The sequence below is a fragment of the Centruroides vittatus genome, unplaced genomic scaffold (genome assembly GCF_030686945.1).
Source record: "Centruroides vittatus isolate TY-2023 unplaced genomic scaffold, ASM3068694v2 contig_751, whole genome shotgun sequence".
In the NCBI taxonomy this organism is placed as follows: domain Eukaryota; kingdom Metazoa; phylum Arthropoda; class Arachnida; order Scorpiones; family Buthidae; genus Centruroides; species Centruroides vittatus.
In genome coordinates, this window is record NW_027122488.1 from 67,935 (window position 1) to 86,380 (window position 18,446).

General features: G+C 30.2%; 1 protein-coding gene across 6 annotated transcripts in view; it reads right to left on the reverse strand.

Annotated features, from left to right (window-relative positions):
- Rab14 (RAS oncogene family member Rab14) overlaps positions 1-18,446 on the reverse strand; it is a 191,256-nt gene that overhangs the window by 47,886 nt on the left and 124,924 nt on the right. Inside the window, exon 1 of one of the 6 annotated variants that reach the window (XM_067277642.1) lies at positions 14,406-14,540. The exons of 1 other annotated variant lie outside the window; for it this stretch is intronic. Coding sequence is in view for 3 of the 5 variants with exons in the window: in XM_067277641.1 (XP_067133742.1) it covers positions 14,066-14,113 (48 nt within the window). In the remaining 2 variants the exon portion in view is untranslated. Of the gene's footprint in view, positions 1-2,449; positions 2,469-14,065; positions 14,222-14,405; positions 14,541-18,446 lie in introns of those variants that run through there. 4 more of the 6 variants (XM_067277641.1, XM_067277640.1, XM_067277639.1 and 1 more) reach the window with 4 other exon arrangements.

The following is an 18,446-nucleotide window of genomic DNA, read 5'->3' on the forward strand; positions in this document are numbered from 1 at the left end:
AGATCATGAACGGGTGTGATGTATTTTATGAGTCTAGGTAATGTTTCCAAGCCATTGAAACAGGAATGACATCGGTGTTGATGCAGGTTCCATTCCTGCTAGCCTTGTAGATCTCCACCGCCTCTAAAATTTTAATAACTTGCCAGTCAAAGACCTTGTGAATTAGCTTGGCCTGGTCCCAACGGGGAAATCCCCGGATCGCTGGCATATTGAGCTAAAGCAGTATTGGTGTTTCGTTTTAGCATATTGTATTTGTGATCTTTTAGTCTTGCCTGCAGTGATCTGTACATGGATCCTATGTACGACAGTATTCTGTCAAACCTCTCATTATGTAGGGGGATGCAGTAATTCCCAGGAGCCATTGCGTCCTTAGCTCCGTCCTTCGCGCTTGACAGAAGGCGGAAAACGTTGGGTTTCCTTTTGTAAGTCAGGAGTCCGTTTCTATTCTTTGCAATCCGTCTATAGATGTGAAGTAGTGACGGTTCATAGTCTAAGACCACCCAATTCGTTTCAGCTTTGTTGACGATGTTGGATGACTGGCCAGATATTTTGATGCAAGCTTGTCAATAAAGTTGCAGCCATATCCATGGTTGGATGCTACCTGTTTGAGATGTTCAAGCTCCTTTTGCGTATCCGACGAGTATGTAGAGTGTGTGTAGGCTCTGGCTACCAGTGCACGGAAGGCAGAAGTTTTATAAGACCATGGATCAGCTGAATTGGCTGGTATGAAATGGAGGGTGTATGTAACTTTGCAGTAAACAGCTGTGATGATTTTGTTGTCAGCCACTTGAATCCTGATGTCTAAAAAGTTCACAGTATTACAACTTTCCTGATCCAACTTTAGCGTTAGCCCGTAGCCATTATTATTAACAGATTTGTTTACGTTTATTTGCTGGAAAATTAGTGCTTAGGTGTATGTTCAAATCTACACATTTTGTATAACTAATTTAAACAGGATCAGTTTTCTTTTTAATAATTTTGATTATGTAAAAAAAAATTCATTCCTGATTATGAAATACTAACAAATTGATAGAAAATTTAAAGTCCCAGAAAGTTATTAAAAAGAACAAATTTAATAAATTTACATTTCTGTAACAGATTACAAAATTTTATTATGAATATTAGATAACTGTTTTCCTTCCCCTCCTTTTCAAAATCAAGTAGTTTTACAGTTGTGGATTAATTACAGGATAAATTGTTTTTATATAATAAAATGTCTTATTTTTAATGATTCACTATATCAAAAAAAAAATTTTCTTCATAACCAACAATTTTAACTATAGTAGAATCCCACTACTCCAAACATGTTTCAGTCAGCAGAGAGGAAATTTTTTGTAACAAGAGGTCCACTTAGGGGTGTCCCTTTTCTCTTTCCTGGGTGAATCATGTGAATAAAAAAAGCTTCATCAAGTTTGTCAAATGTTGAGGGTCTTGCTGTATGCGATTTTCAACTGATTTAGTAGAGGCAGTACTCCTTTAGTAGAGGCAAAACTCCTTGATCTTTGCATGGGGTTTTTTTCAGTCAGTTATTGTGGCCTTGCCCACTACAAACTTTACTGCCAATTTCATTGCACTTTCAACCTTGTCCAGTCTTTTCAAAATGTCCAGCTTATCTTTCAACATGCATATCGTGTGTTTCTGTTTCATGGCCATTGTAGCAGCAGAATAAACTAAACTAAAATAATGTAGAGCAAAGAGTACATTCAGCATCCACAATTAAGCATGCTAACTCATACAATAGCATCAGTCAACTGATTGGAATCCTGGACTGTGTATTAAAAACAATGTTTTTTACAGTTAAAATAATTTGAAGGTAAACAATGAAGGCAGATTGCCATTTCAAAATTAAAAAACTTGTTTTTGTTAACTGTTTGTGCCCTGTATTGAGTACAAGTCAGATGAAATAAAGGGTGGGGGAACTGACGTCATTGGTGTTGTTGGATCCATATAAACCAGACCTGTTTTACTGCTTGCTTCTGTGTTATTTCAATTATTCAGCTAATCCAAACAGGGCTTGGTCCCAATTAGTTCGGACTAGCGAAACTCCACTGTAATTGATTTTGCAAACTAAATTTTTAATCTGGTAAAAATTGAAAATGATAAATTTGTTAGAAAGAATGTTCAGCTAAAATAAATAAATAATAATAAAACTAACTAGATTAAATAAATTACAGAAAATGTTTATTAATAATTTTACTTCTTTACAATTTTTCCTATTTATATTTAGGTTAAAAATTTTTACTATAACTTATAATATTTTTCACAATAATTAAAATACTGATTTTATATTTTGATGTTATGAGTTAAGTAATTGAAATATAAATTCTAAAATGCAGGTGTTTTAAGAAAACATTAACAAGTCTTTTACCAAAACACAATCATTAAAATCAAATTAAATGAACACATCTACTTATGTATTTGTATTGTGGTAAATTATAATTTTACTTACTGATTCTGTTTTCTCGCTTTAAATTAATTAGCACTAATAATTTCGACCAAAAAAAAAAAAAAATCACTATTTATCAAAACTTAAAATTTCTTTAGATTTCATCTCTCAATGATCTGTATTAAAAATACAAATTAGAAACCAATTTCTTAAACAAATAATTACTTTTAAATTTATTAAATCTATTTTAAGATATTCACAAAATCAGAAATGATAATATAGTAATATAATAAAATAATAAAATCAATAAATAAATTCTGTTCTAAAAGATAAAATGAAAATATAAATCTTAATTTTTGTCCTATTGAGATAAATGTAGATAAGATATTACAAAATTATTAACCTAAAGTAATGTCATAACTCAATACCAAATTGATACTGAATATTATTCTAACTCATTTGAAGATAAATTTATAACTTCACTAAATTAATTAGTTTAAAATCATTTTCAATATGAAAATTTGCTTGTTAATAAGTCAGATTTATAACTTGACCATATCACTATTAGGAATTATGGAAATTTACAAAAACTGAGAAACGCTAACAGAATGCAATGGGCCAGATAAAAACATAGTGGCAATCCACGTGACTTGCATATTCATTGAATACTTCAGAATCAATTTTACAAAGAATGTCACACTTCCTTTTTAAATTACTTTAATAAAATTACTTCTTTCCTAATGACACATACACTTTTTGGGAATTCATCCCTAAATTCTCTAAGAAACTATCCTATAAAAATCTGCCTCCCTTGATGATTTAATATATGACGTTTATAACAACATGAAATCAAGGTTTTCCCAAATTATCCCTGATGCTAATTTTATCCCTTTCCCTTCATAAATATTTCTACTCTTACAGTATATGTTTCTCCAAAGTAATAGAAGTTACCAGTAAGCTAAATCTTTTATTTAATCTTTAATCTTTTTATTTCTATATCTTTATTGTTTAATGTATATATTTTTAAAATAATTTTTGGATCTTTGTTATTAGGGAGCAGAAATCCATTGCCACTTGACATTTCCTACTATATGTATAATAAATATAAAAACAAATTAATTATAACAGTTAATGTAATATGTATGCTATGTAATCTTCAATTTAATATTTAATACACAAATTATTTTATCTTCAAATATTAATTCATGATTGAAATAAAAAAAACTTAGTAATAAATCAGAAAATAATATATAAGATTTATTTAAGAATATTGGTATAAACAAAACAATGAATGTGGATGGAATGAATGAATGAAACAATGAATGAACATTAAAGGTTGGTAAAGTATAGTTATTTTTGTAAGTACAATTCGAGAAGAGTTTCTAGAATTCATCATCATAAATTCTAAACTTAATTTTATATTAATTAGTAACATTACATTTTTATGAAAGATGCACATTTTCATTAGCAATGTAATTTAAAATTTAATTTAGTTGATTATTCATGATATAGAAAAAATCATGTATAAACTTTTCTAAATTGCTGAAAAATTAATCATCAATGGAATGCAGGTTAATGCAAAATATTTATCTATACATACTGTATAATTTAAACAATCTAACAAAACCATTGAGTACTAGGCTAATTCCTCTCTTCAGACTAAAACTAGAGTAAATCAGGCTGTTCTAAGCAGCCAGTCAAATAATAGCCAAAAATTTAATTGAGAAGCCTTGAGAAATTCTTTTGAATTCATTTAGCTCAACCATAACTTTTTCAAATAAATTTCTTACATTATTTTTTATGTCATATACACTGATTATTTCTTACAGAATTAAACATTCGTTAGAAATTTTATAGTACAAGGTCAAGTCAAAATAAACGAGTAATTATTTATTGTGACATTGTCACAATACTGAGCAGCAATTTCTAATCATATTTTTAAAATTTATTTAATTTAAAATATATGCTCTCTGCCTCAAATTAGTGATGACTTTCCCCTGTACATCATACTTTTCTTTTAATAATAGTCATGCTGGTCATTTATAACTGCTTTCAAGGGGGCATTTTGAATTGAATTATATAGTTAATCAGGGCCTCCTGTTCCTAAGCTTTCCATTACTGGTCTTGTCTTTCATCTATCTAATTACTTTCTCAAGATTAACAAAAGACAGATAGATGAATGACAGTAAGAATTTAGAAACTACAAATTTTTCAAATTGCAGCCCAATGAAATTCTTTTTCCTGCTGAAGATATAAACTTGAAATTTGTTAGTGCTGTATTGTTGTAAAGAACAGTTACTGATGCACCTCTAAAAAATTTCTTTGAAATAAATGTGATGCTTTGTTTAGCTGCTACCTGTCACTATTGAATCATATCTGCTGGAAATGTTCAAATTTCTATGCTAACGGTTGGTGACTACATATCATCATATAGATACAAGGGCTATTTTTTAAATAAGGTATATTTGTGAATGAGAGTGAGAATGACACACGATCACAGCAGTGTGCATAAGCGTCAGCTCCCAGCGTGCTTTGTGCGCTTAGATGCCATTTGCAGCCATATCATCTGTCTGTGTGCTGAGCTATAGAAGTTTATAATGTTTAAGAAAATTGAGTCGCCCGCCGACTGTGAGATACGATCTGTTATTCGATTTCGCACAAAAGATCATGGCAATTGAGGAAGGAATTTGGGAGAGAAAAGGCAGTTTGTTAGTGGAGTTTATGCCAAGAGATACAACAATCAATTCTGATGCATATTGCGTGACCTTGAGAAAACTCCGGCATCCCATACAAGACAAGCAGTGTGGCTTGATGTCTTCCAGTGGCAGGCAGCAAATTTCTTTGAAGTCGGAATTTAAAAAACTGTTGACCAGTATGACAAATGTTTGAACAAAAATGGAAATTATGTAGATAAGTAGATAAAAGTATGTAGAATATGGGAAAAATATATTTTAACAATATTTACAGTATTTTTCTTCTTATTAAAAAATGAATCTTATTTAAAAAATACCCTTTGTATGTTGCTAATGTGGTGAGTGAGATTTATCAAAGAAAAACATCTCATATCCACTTTGTAGACCATATTTGGCATTCTGTAACATTTTCCTATTCCCAGAACTGAAGTTATGAAAACCCCATCTCATCCACAACAGCAATATACTTCCTGCCTAAATCAGATGGTGCTACAGTAAAGCACCCTCTTGTAGTGGAAATTTGAAAAATTGTGTTACAAACTTGTGTACTTACATAGGTTCAATGAACATAGTTTTAAGAAATAATTTTATTTCCTGCCACTTTTCAGGATGACTTTTTTATAGAAAATCCATTAGAGCAGGAAAAATATTAAAGTTACTCAAAATATGCAAAAATATACAGCTTTTGGTAAATGTATTCCACAAAAGCATGTACTGGTACCTAAATCTAGGTAACAAATTCTATTACAAGTAAATTGCCCAAAGGAAAGTTAATCATCTATATTATCTCTCTTTTGACTTTTTTTTTTTTTAAATATTGTTAATATTTAGTTTTATAAAAATGTATGTTTTATATTAAAAATATTAATGCAAAAATTTTTTAACTCTAATGTTTATTGCAAAAGAAAAAGTACATGTAAGATTTCTGTCATCAACATAAGATATTAATATAAGAGAACTGACAAAAGAATTAACATAAATATATTAAACTTAATGGCAGAATATTATTTTTTCAGTTTAATGACTAATGGAAAATGATTAATGCTTTTTGCTCACGCAGGGCAGGACTTCTTGGTAGATAAAAGCATGCTGAACATCTCTAGTTTTTTATTTATTAGTAAAGAAGAAAAAATAGAACCAAGACCAAGTCTACCACAAACTTGGAATAAACTGGCAACTTTAAAAAAAGAATACAAACAAGCAATAAGGCTTAGCCACATTTTAGGAACAAGAAAAAGGTAGGAAAACAAACCAACACATATCTCTAGCTGGTCCAAATGTAGTATAATGATAAAAAACTCTTCAGATATTATCTGTTCAATGAAGAGTGCAGTGCCCAGAAATGCCATGGCTATGCTGTTTTCCAGATGGCATTATCAGAGACAGTAACAGATATTATCGTTTATTGGAAATAAAATATCTATCAAACCTTAGGAATGCTTTTGTAATTAATGGAGATGGACAAATAAATATAAGTCTCTATCTGCATTAATCCATGTTTCTTCTGTATTTTTTTTCATTTGGAAAAAATAAAAAAACTATTGGCAAGATTCTAGGACCGAATGACGCAGTGGGGACGGGGGGCAAATTGTCGACCTCCCCTGGGGGAGCAAAAAAGTCAAAGGAACCATACCTGTATATGTGCGCGTTCGCGAGATATAGCCCTCGAAAGTTGCGCCTACGTTATGCGGGTTCGCGAGCAAAAAAGCCGGGTCACGTGACCCAATATTTTTTTTACGATTTTACGGGAGTCCCGTCGCTTGCCGTTAAAATTGCCTTTAGTAGACGTTTCCCCCGTTTTTTTACTTTGTTCAAGAACTACCGTGAATCGATCACTAGTTTAGCACATGGCGGCATGTGGTGGCGTCCGTACGAGAGGTCAGTCGGGCCGCCATGTTCGCTGCCATATAGTCATTTTGGGGGGCCTATATCTCGCGAAGGCGCGCTCGTACACCCATGGTTCATTAGACTTTTTTTGTTCCTATCAGTATGTTCTACAGTTCTGTTAAAGTCCCAACCGCGTCATTCGGACCTAGAATTGTGCCAAACTATTACCTGTGGTATTACTGTAAAAAAATTATTATATCCTACTATGCTACAAATATTTTGCTTCTTGATTCCAAAAGAAAATTCACTGATTCTGCCATGTTAGCTCAGTCATAACTCTGTTGTTTGTAACTACAAAGTTCTCTATTTTACTGCAAGAGGTCTTCATCAGTAGCATAAAACTTATAGACAGGGAGCCTATAGTCAGCAGATTTAAAAGCTATTCTGAAAAACATCTCGAAGAGTAGGCTACCAAACATCTAAAGGCTTTAACTGCACCAGTACATGTAGGCCTACTGATATATATCCTATAATAATAAAGAAACTTTTACTGTCTGTTGTCATTAAATAAGCTTTTAATATTTAATGCCAACAGATGGTAAAAAATTTATTATTATAAGATATTGGCATACCATAGAAGTAAATAATTACACTCAAACCTGTTTTTGTGCGGTCTTTTTTTGTGCAATTTTTTATTTGTGCGATTTGTTTTGTGTGATTTTTGTGTGCGGTATATGAATTTCAATCAAATTGGTATACTGCACAAAAATAATTGCACAAAACACATTGCACATATAAAAAATCGCACAAAAAAAGACCGCACAAAAACAGGTTTGAGTGTATATGTATATATCCTACATTTGTCACATTAAATACATGAACAGTTAAGGTTGTTATTATCAAATACAAAATCATTTACCATAATCATAAACTCAAAGTAAAAAAACATTTGCATGCATTTGCTTACAATCCGATACAGCTCACATTTTCATAAACTTGTTTCAAAATATCCATTTTAGTATTTAAATCAAGAGTAACTTTTATAAGAAAAATATATGTATAGTCTCAAGAAATACATTTTTTTTTATAAAAGTAAATTCGTTCTGGCAATTTTTTAAAATGTATTTATTAATTTTATCTTTGTGACACTGCTAGAGGACTATTTTTAACTTTATTGCATTGGATGGCGGATGAGTAGCCTACAATAAAAGGTTGACTCTGCTGCGGAATTGTTACTACCTCAGCAGCTTGTGAAGGGACCAAATGAAATTGATGTATAGTCTCAAGAAATATATTTTTTTTTGTAAAAGTAAATTCATCCTGGCAATTTTTTAAAATATGTTCTTTTTAAATACATCAACTTGATATTGTCAGCATAAGCTATAACTTGGAATTTAAGGCAGCAAAGATGATTTTTTCTATATATATTAACAAAGACCACTGAGAATAAATCCCTGTTGAACAGCACAAAGAAATAAAATCAAGAAATTCATAATTCCCTATTTTAATTTTGCATTTTCATAGCAAAAAGTAATTATTGAACTATGAATAAATCAATATGTCAATACCATATTTGTGAAGAAAGTCAAGAATACAGTAAACTCCCAATTATCCGTGAGCGGATTATCCAGTTTGCAGGTTATCCAAGCATAAATTCTTGGAACTCAATCTTGAAATAAAATAAAGCCAATAACACTCGTTCAATCGTGGAGGAAAATTCTACCAAATGTAGAAGGTGATGTTTTTGGATTCTATCGAGCCCAAGACAAGTGAAATAGTATCTGAAATAAGTGAGCTAAGTGCAAATTTACATGGGTTTGAAAATGTTGATAGAGAAAATATTGAGGAGTGGTTAGAGTATGATTCATGTGATAGAGGTTTTCAAATAATGAGTGACGCAGATATTATATCCAATCTCATCAACCAGAAGAGCAAGAGAATGAAGCTGAAAGTGGAGAAGAAAAAATTATCAATCACTTGAATTCTGTTGAATATTGTTGGAGTACATCGACCAATGGGAATTTGAGTATAACGACATAATAGCTCTTGAACTGATATTAAAAAATCATTAAAAGATTCCTGCAAACAAACCAAAATCACAGATTTTCTTAATAATGAGCATGTTAAAATAATTCTGTCTTAGAAATGTATAATATGTTGTATTTTAGAAATAAATAATTATAGTTCAGATTATCTGTGTTTTTCGATTATCCGTGCCACCTCTTCCTAGCATTAGCCCAGATAATCGAGAGTTTACTGTATTTGGTAAAATGAAATCAAAGACACTGTTCACATCAATATATAAGTTATAACATAACAAAGTTGCTTTTTCTCAAAACAATCAATGATGAAAAACAGTTTTTATCAAGTTTATAATTGTGGAATGATCAAATACCACAATGTTGAAAAGGCAAAAGCTTACTTGTCAACAGAAAATAAATCCTATGATATTTAAGGATTTCAAATATCTTTAACATAGCAGGTGAATGCATAACAAGATGAAAAGTATTCTTATCTTTTTTAGAAATTAAACTAATTATCGGAGAAAGCCATTGATTTGAAACAAAGCTTGGCTGCACAAAACAAATAAAAAGTTTAGAAAATAACTGCTGAAATAGATTTCAATGATTTTAAAAAAAAAAAAAAAAAACAGGAATTTGACTCTGACTAAACATAGAAGTGTTAAGTAAATTAATAGCTTGAAAAATCTCAGAAAATGAAAAGGATATTGAATGAGTGTAAAAAGAAAGTAAAGTAGATGATTTAAAATCAACATTAGAAAAAGTATTAACAAGTTAATGTTTAAAATCTAAAGTATATATCATATACTTGATTATCTTGGATTGAGAATGACTTGCAAGAAATTTTCTTTGAAAACTTAGGAATGAAACTTCAAAGGTCTTTGGAGTAGTGGTGAAAAAATCAATTTCTCTATTAAAGTAGTTTGAAAAAGAAAGAATATTCCTTACAACGATGTTTTTGAATAAATATGTAAATAAAAATCCTTTATATTATCAGATCTCTTTCATTTACTCCATTGTTTCCAGAGTAATTTCACAACTTTTTTAGATAAACCATTTATATGAGTAGACATTAATTTTATGTTTTTACAAAATACTCAATAGCTGACATTAAAATATTATAAATAATGTTAGTACAAGTAGTGAGTGACAAACTGGAAGATCTTAAAAATAACCAGTCTAAGAACATAACTATTTGGCAGCTAATTTTTGGTTAAAGTGCAACCAGATTGGACTTCATCATTTAGTTTTATAGTGATTGGGTCAAACAGAAACATTCAAGCAAATGGCTGAATAATCAGACAAGTCTATTGGTAAGAGAGGCAGACAACGGGCAATTATTATAAACAGCTAAATCAAAATAAGAATTGCCACATGTAAAAGGAAAAAATGCCTTGGGAAATATTTTAGTAGTAATAAATTTCATTCAGAAAATAGGCTTCAACTGGATCTAAATTATAAAAGTTCAGAGAAACGGAAATCCAACAAACATTGCAAATATTTAAATCACCACATAGAATGAACCTCTGGTTATATACAGGTTCAAGAGAAAACAGAAAACATTGAAGAGTTTGGAACACACTCATTCTTTTAGGATGAGGCACAAATTGTGATAATGATCAAATGAAGATCTGGAATAGTGACAGAAAGTATGGAGTCCCAATATTCAAATATTTTAATTACATGAAGACTAATAAAATAATTCAAAAACATAATAAATTCTAAATATGAATAAAGTATTTTTGGTTATTCAATATCTTGTAACAAAACAGATAAATGCAAATGAAATATTCATGTTAGAAATACAACATATGAAACTTAGATGATGATTATTGAATATTTTTATTCCTTTTGAAATACAGTATCCTAATTTGGTTATTTTTTGTATTTGTATTTTCTTTAATGTTATCAAAAATCATTTATTGTTCTCTAACAAGACATTATATTTATATAAATGTCTTGTTTATATTCATAAATAATTTTATTTATTAATTATAAAAAATTATTTATGAAAATATTATGAAAATAATACATATATAAAACTCAAAAAACAAAATATAAAAATTCAAAAATAAGCAAAAATATAAATTTAAATGGATAAAGTAAATATACAAAAACAATACAATAATAATAATAATCTATAAAAACATAAAAATAAATAATCATAGTTGAATACAGATGACTTCAATTCACATATTGTGAGTTTGCATAATGTTATTTGATTAAATCTCAAAAAAATACAAAAATTAAATAAATAAATAAGCTTTCCATGCTGCAAACAAGGTGTTAATGTCTTTGAAGTTAATGGCTTGACCTAAGGTTGCTATTTTATATATGTGTAATGCTTCTGTATATCAGATGTTTACACCATATATTTTGGATTATTCTGGCCTGGTTCAAGCTAATAGAAATAGAATTGGGATTGGATAAAGAATAAGTGCAAGGGCAATCACTTGATTAGACTTTTCAATGTAAAGACTGTTTATTTTTCAGTTTTTATATATTTTTCTATTTGAGTTTAATGAAAATAAAAAAATATAAAACATTTTATTTTTGTAACTTATAAGTCTATTACTAATTCTGGAAGGTCTTAAATTTTTTCATTCTATTCATACACAGCCATTGTTTTGTAACTTTCTTCTGAGGAAGGTTGGTTAAATACAGCCAAAAACATTAAAGATTAAAGTGGTACAGTTATTTATAAATTTGATTTCTTGAACTTTAATTTATTCCAATTTGATACTGAATAGTCATAGAAAATTTTCATGATATAGCAATACCATGAAAATTTTTGTTAATATTTATTTCATCAATGATGACTGCCAACAGCATTCAGTAAACCAAAAATAAACAGCAAAAACATTAGTACATTACCTTGCCTATCATATGAAAAGTTTATCTTTTCTTTAATATTCATTACAAATTATTGAAAATTATAACTAAAAAAAAAGATATGTTATGCACTGACTTATCACATGAACTGTACAACAATATAAAAGTTTAAACAAATAATTCTTGTTTATTTTAAAATAATGCAAGTCAATGTCTCTATAAAATCTACTGTTCATATTCCCTAAAATCTATCTACTGTTCATAAATTAAAAAAAAAAAACAAATATTAAAATGACATTTTAAAATTTAATGCAATATCTCAATCTTAACAGCTTATTGAAAGAATTACATTCATGCAATCAGTTGCTTATAAAAAGTTGCTATTTTTTAATGATAGTTAATACAATTATTTCTACAAAATTTTAACAAATGTTAATTGTAGAAATAATTGTATTAACTATCATTAAAAAATAGCAACTTTTATATAATAAATATACAAGCTCCTTCAAATCTATAGATTACTGTTTTTTAAATTTTTTCTTAATGATAAAAATCTTCCACTTATTTTTTTATAAGAACTATTCAATTAGTGTGGCCTAACTAATTTATATATATTGTATTTTTAATAAATACAAATGAGTATTGTACATCATCCTAAAATTTAAAGTATTAAAATTTCATCTTTTGTTTTAAAAAAAAAAACACATTGTTAAATAGCATAATTTAATGTCATTTAATTGTTTAAACACTTTAAATTTATAACTATTCTAAATTTATAAAATCTCTAATAATAATAAATTAATGATTAAAATTATTTTTTTTTTCATTTTTTAATATATTAACATTAGGATTTGTTATATAGTAGTTATAAATACAGCATATCTTGCAAATCTTTTGTAATACAAAAAACATTTAAAGCACTTGTTATTTTTTACTTAAGTATACTGTATTTCATAAATTTCAATGGAAATATATAGATAAGCAGTAAATTTCATTCTGAATGAATATCAAAACATTCATGTAAATACAAAATAAGAAAAGATTATAAACTAACATTGAATTCTAAAATACTTTTTAAGTATAAGAAAGTTGTAAGTATATTGTTTTATTAGTGATAAGTGACAATAATTATTTGATATTGTATGCCTAACTTTTCAATAGTTATTACTTATACTTTTCAGATATTATAAATATCAATAGATAATCTATATAATTTAACAAATTGATCGAATTAAAATAAACTACTTTGCCATTTCATTTAATATATCTCATATACTCAAATAAGTTTAATACTGTTTTTCAGAATAATTAAAAATAAAAACACTTCTACAGATCCTAATGCCATACTCACATACATTGGTATCTGTAACATAAGTTTTTCTGTGTATACATAACCAGATTATCAAAATTATAACAAAACTTGAACAACAAAAACACAGTAATAAAAAAATATAAATCAAAAGACAACATCAAATAATAATTTAGAATTCTACTTTATAAATGCTGTTTGCCACATCAAAAAGTCCTTTTTTTTCAGGGAAAAATTAAAGAAAAACTGGTTACGTGAAATAGCCATTGTTCACCATTCCAAAACTTATAAAGTCTTATAAGATCAAAAAAAGATTGACAATTTTTATCCTCAATCGAACATCAAATTTTTCTACAAAAGTTTTTTTCCAAATAAAACATCAGTCTTTGTACAGTGTGCAAAATGAATGTTAGAGTCTTTTTAATTAGAAAGCAACAAACCTTTTAAAACAAATAGATACTTTACTAGATTTTCAAAAATTTAATTTTTGTCATTACTTTTGAAACCACATTCTATTTTTTAAAATCACCTAAAACACAAGATTAAAATACACATACACTAAACAATAGGGGTTTTTTTTAAATAGGGTATTAACGTTACGAAAAATACAGATAGAAACGATTACAATCAAATGTCAGACATTATAAATTGCATATAAAACAAAGAAAACAAAAGAGGATTACTTCGTTACCATATAATACACATTAACATTTAAATAGCTAATACATTTAATTAATTTACAGCAACCTTGAAGAGTCAATCCACCAAAACGATTTGGATGGAACCAATAAAACATTTTTACGTATTTTAATGTACTAAATCATTAACATATTCTGTTCTAAAATTGAACTGTGAGGTACTGATATTTAACTAGGATGAAAATTCCAATTTATCAGAAAAGTATGCAATCGATATTTTAGGGTATAACAACAATACAAATTATTTCAATCATCATTTATTAATTTGACGTGATCAATACAGAGATATTCGTAATTACCTGTAACAAGTTTATTAGAATTTCATTAATCTTAATTTGGTAAGGCATTAAGTGGAAGTTAAAGCTATTGGATTTTTATTGGCGTAACTCTCAATCCTGAAGTTTGGCTTTGTAAAAGACGAATTCGGGTCTTGTCGTTGTGCGCCACTAATCGAGTTTAAATTAAAGAGAATTAACATGTTTTCGAGATGTAAACATAAATACTACGCCCCCGAACGTAAGCCTAAACTTAGGCCTAAAAATATCTCTCAAAGTTTCTTTTAAATATATAAACCGTCCAGAGATTAATACGATTCGATTTTAATTATATTACATTTATCGAAATAATGTAAATACTTACTTTAAACTAATGATTTTATTCAGATTTACTTAAAAACGTTTTTTTCCTATTATAAGGAACCAAATCGCGTCACTTCAGCTGTTGAATCAGCCTCGGAGTCGATTCGATGGCAACAACTAGTTTCGTATTCTTTCGAAATGAAAATATTTTATTAATTTTAATTTACTTACGCCACTCGTCATATTAAATTATAACTAATTTCATATTTTATTTTAAATTTCTTTTCATAAAAAAAAAATTTTATTTAAAAGTGTAATAATAAAATATTTTAGGTTTCATTTTTAAACACGATTTTGACGTTTTGTTTACATATTTAAATATTATAATTATTTAAAAAATATATAAAACTGTGAATAATTCAGCCAGTAAAATTAATTATTAATTATGAACAATTGTTTTATTATTAGCACTTTACATTTATTAAATTTTCACAAAGTACATTTTATATGATTAATATCTGGCGGAATGAAAGCGGCACCGGAGAGCCGGTTACGAATCAAAGAGCAGATTTTGATCTCTATCTACTAATTATATTAATAGAAGAGAACAAGAACTTGTAGTTATACGATATATCGTATACATTCTTGCTCTACACATTAATATTTTCATTAATAAATACAGCTAGTCCTCTGTTACCGCGGTTTCGATAAACGCGTTTTCATTTTAACGCAGTTTATTAATTATGGACATTTTTCACATTACATTTTATCGGTTTGACACTGTTTCCGAGCTCGTTCCGAGCAGTATGACCTTTTCCGGTTTTATTTTTCCGAATGTTATGTAAAAATAACGAGGGAAAGTATTGAAATCGTGTCAAATTTGACCTTCCAAGTTTTTTTTGCAAATTTCCACGTTTTGAGACCTGACTCCAAAAAGTCAAATAAGCGGGAAAAATTTCGTGAATGCGTGTGTATGTTGGTATCTATTTCGCTTAATATCTCAGGATGGGGTTAAGATTAAGAAACGAAATTGGGTACGGTGACTTTCATATAAGGGGCTATTAAATTTGATGCTATTAAATTTTGGTTGTAAAAGGTCGAGAGGGTGGGGAGATAGAGAGGGTATGTATCTCGAGAGGGATAAGACTTAAAAAAGATTTTATTCATTATTTACCTTTACATATTTTCATAAAACTCATCCCTACCTTCAAATTAAGCTTTTTGCCATTTTTCAGTAATTAAAAATATAAAAACTTTTTATAAATAACCTGATAACAGATCGCGCCACACACAATTTTATTTCTGCTTAATAATATAAAAGTCTTCTAAATAAAAACTTGGAAATAAAAACAGCCGGGAAGTTACGCAACTCGTTGCTAGATGTTTTTCTTCTTATTCTTTCCGCTCTGTGGAAACCAAGAGAGTGTTTTCATCAATCTTATCGTTGGTTCGGCCAGGCCTACAATGGGGTGGATGCAGTGACGGATTTCTGCACAGGAGCACGAGGCGCGCACCTGGACTTCATAAATCAAGGAGGCCTCAAAATTCAGTTCTCAAAATTAAAAAAAAAATTATTTTATTTAATTATTATTTTTTCATAATAAAAATAATTAATAATTTAGCAGTATTCCCCAAATTAAATTGACAAATAAATTACCCTACTATGACATGTTTTGTGAGTGGTAATCAGTAGTAAATTTAAAAATACTGTATATTATTTTTTATATTCATGGTTACTAGATTTTTGTTTTTAACATTTTACCAATTGAAACTTAATAATTCTTCTACCAATAAGTTTCAATTTTCATAATTAATACAGTCCGAACATCAGTAAACTTTTAAATACGGCAGGGCAGTTGTAATTTTATATTGATTAATTTTCAATATTATTTCACTGTTTCACTTTTTTGGACAACAGGTATAGTGCCTGCCAGAGTAAAAAACGTGCGCGTAGAATGCACACTGAAGGGTTTAGGGATTGTGAAAATATTTTGAGGGGGACTCAAAATTGAATTGCGCCTCAGGCCTCTTAAGTGCTAAATCCAACACTGGGTTGATGGATGACGAGAGACGGATCTGAGTATCCGGGACAGACAAATACCTGAGGTGGATCGTACGAATTCGACTTCGGTTTCCTAGAGCGGTAGCTTAGGTTAACTGCCTTGGCTATCCGACCGTCAATGGCATACGAACGTCATTACCAATAACGATGTCATCGACTAGCATGCAAGAATGATCGGAAGTTAAACTTATTCCGCGATTGGTTATTCTAACCATCGTTAAACGATACTGAGGTTGAAATATGTCAAGGCTGCAAGACCAATTTTCTTCTCGCGGAAGTAGAGTGGTGATGGTAAAACGCTTATCATCCAACATAGGGCATTTAAACAGATAGTGTTTTACTCCATCTGTTTCGTTACAAATTTCGCACAGTGAGTTTTCCGATTTGCCAAACCTGTGGTGATATCGGTTAAACCGATATCTTTACAGGTTATCTTCACTACCGATATCTTCACTTCCCATGTCCAGTATAGAATTGGACCAATTTTTGGTCAATGATTAGAAGAGTAGAATCTGAGACCTTGGGTAAAAACTCCTTTGTAAGACATTCGCTATGCTCCTGCCATTGTCTTTGCCAAATAGCGAAGGCATTTTCTTTTGTTTGTCTTAAGATGTGACATTGGAGAGTGGCAATATAGCTTGGTTCACTTCCTAGTTCAGAGGCCATACGGGCAAGTTGGTCAGCCCGCTCGTTGCCAGAAACACCAGCATGACCTCTGACCCAAACGACGGCATACCTGTTGATATCTTTGGCCAATTCCAGCAAGATATCGTGGACTATAGATGAACGCCACTAGAAGTTGTGAATAGCTTGCATAGACGAGTAAGAGTCTGTAAAGATAGTTATTTCTATTCTAATATACATGAAGTCGCACCATCTAATGGCCGAAAGAATGGCCCAGAGTTCTGCTTGAAAAACGAAACAGTTTTCCCCAAGTCTAGTTGTATATGTGAATGTTTCTTTATTATTAGCATATACTGCAAAAGCACATCCAACAGCCGTATTGCTCTTTGAGCCATCTGTAAATATGGTTAGATGTTGTATGGGCCAGGGTTGATCAGCGATATCAGGCCAGTAAGCTGGGTTAATGCTGGGGACACCCTTTTTGGTGCGTTCAATGTTATCATGAGGTATTCCATTGATCGAGTTTATTTGATCGTCTCGGATGAGCCATCGTTGTGTGATTAAGCTGATGGTAAGCTCGATGGGCAGTTTTCCAGCCAAAAGTTGTAACGCAGAGGTGGGGGCTGTAGAGTAAGCCTTACAGATACAAATAAGTGCTCTGCGTTGTGCACTTTGCGATTTTCCATCAATATGCGCCATTCCGAGGCAGTCAGACTAGACTGAAGCAGCGTAACTAATCATCGGTATAAATACCGAATCATATATTATGCTCATTATTTTTGAGCAAAGCCCCCATTTACTTTTTGCTACACTTGACATGGTATTAAAAAGTAGGTTTATCTTATCACAGATGTACTGTATGTGAGGTATCCAGCTGAGCTAGTGATGTAGAATCAGGCCGAAGTATTTTAGTGAAGGTACAATCTGTACACTAGTGTTTCTTCCCATACGGATCAGATGTCCTGTATAGGTGTAGAGCCTTGGTTTTGTAAAGATAATACCTTTAGTCTTTTTAGGGTTAAAATCCAACTTGTTGTTTGTACCTCACTCCACTACCTTAGCTAGAATGTTGTTTGCCTTTTTTTTCTATTTCTGCCCTGGGTCGAACACATACTAGAATCAAAGCGTGGTCGGCATACGCTACAACCCATTCACCACCTAGGTTTGTATTTGGGAAATCATTAAAAATAAGATTCCAAAGAATGGGGCCGAAGACAGACCCTTGAGGGAAACCACGGGTGATTTGTCTGTTGAATGTGATCGAGCCAATGCTAAAGGTAGCCGTGCAGTTTTGTAAATATTCACTGATCATGTTATAAATGTAAGTAGGGCATTAGCTTTGCCTAAGCCTAAATAAAACCATGTTCTGAACAGAGACATAGCGATGCATTGGCAACGAGGCAAGTGCGAATGCGC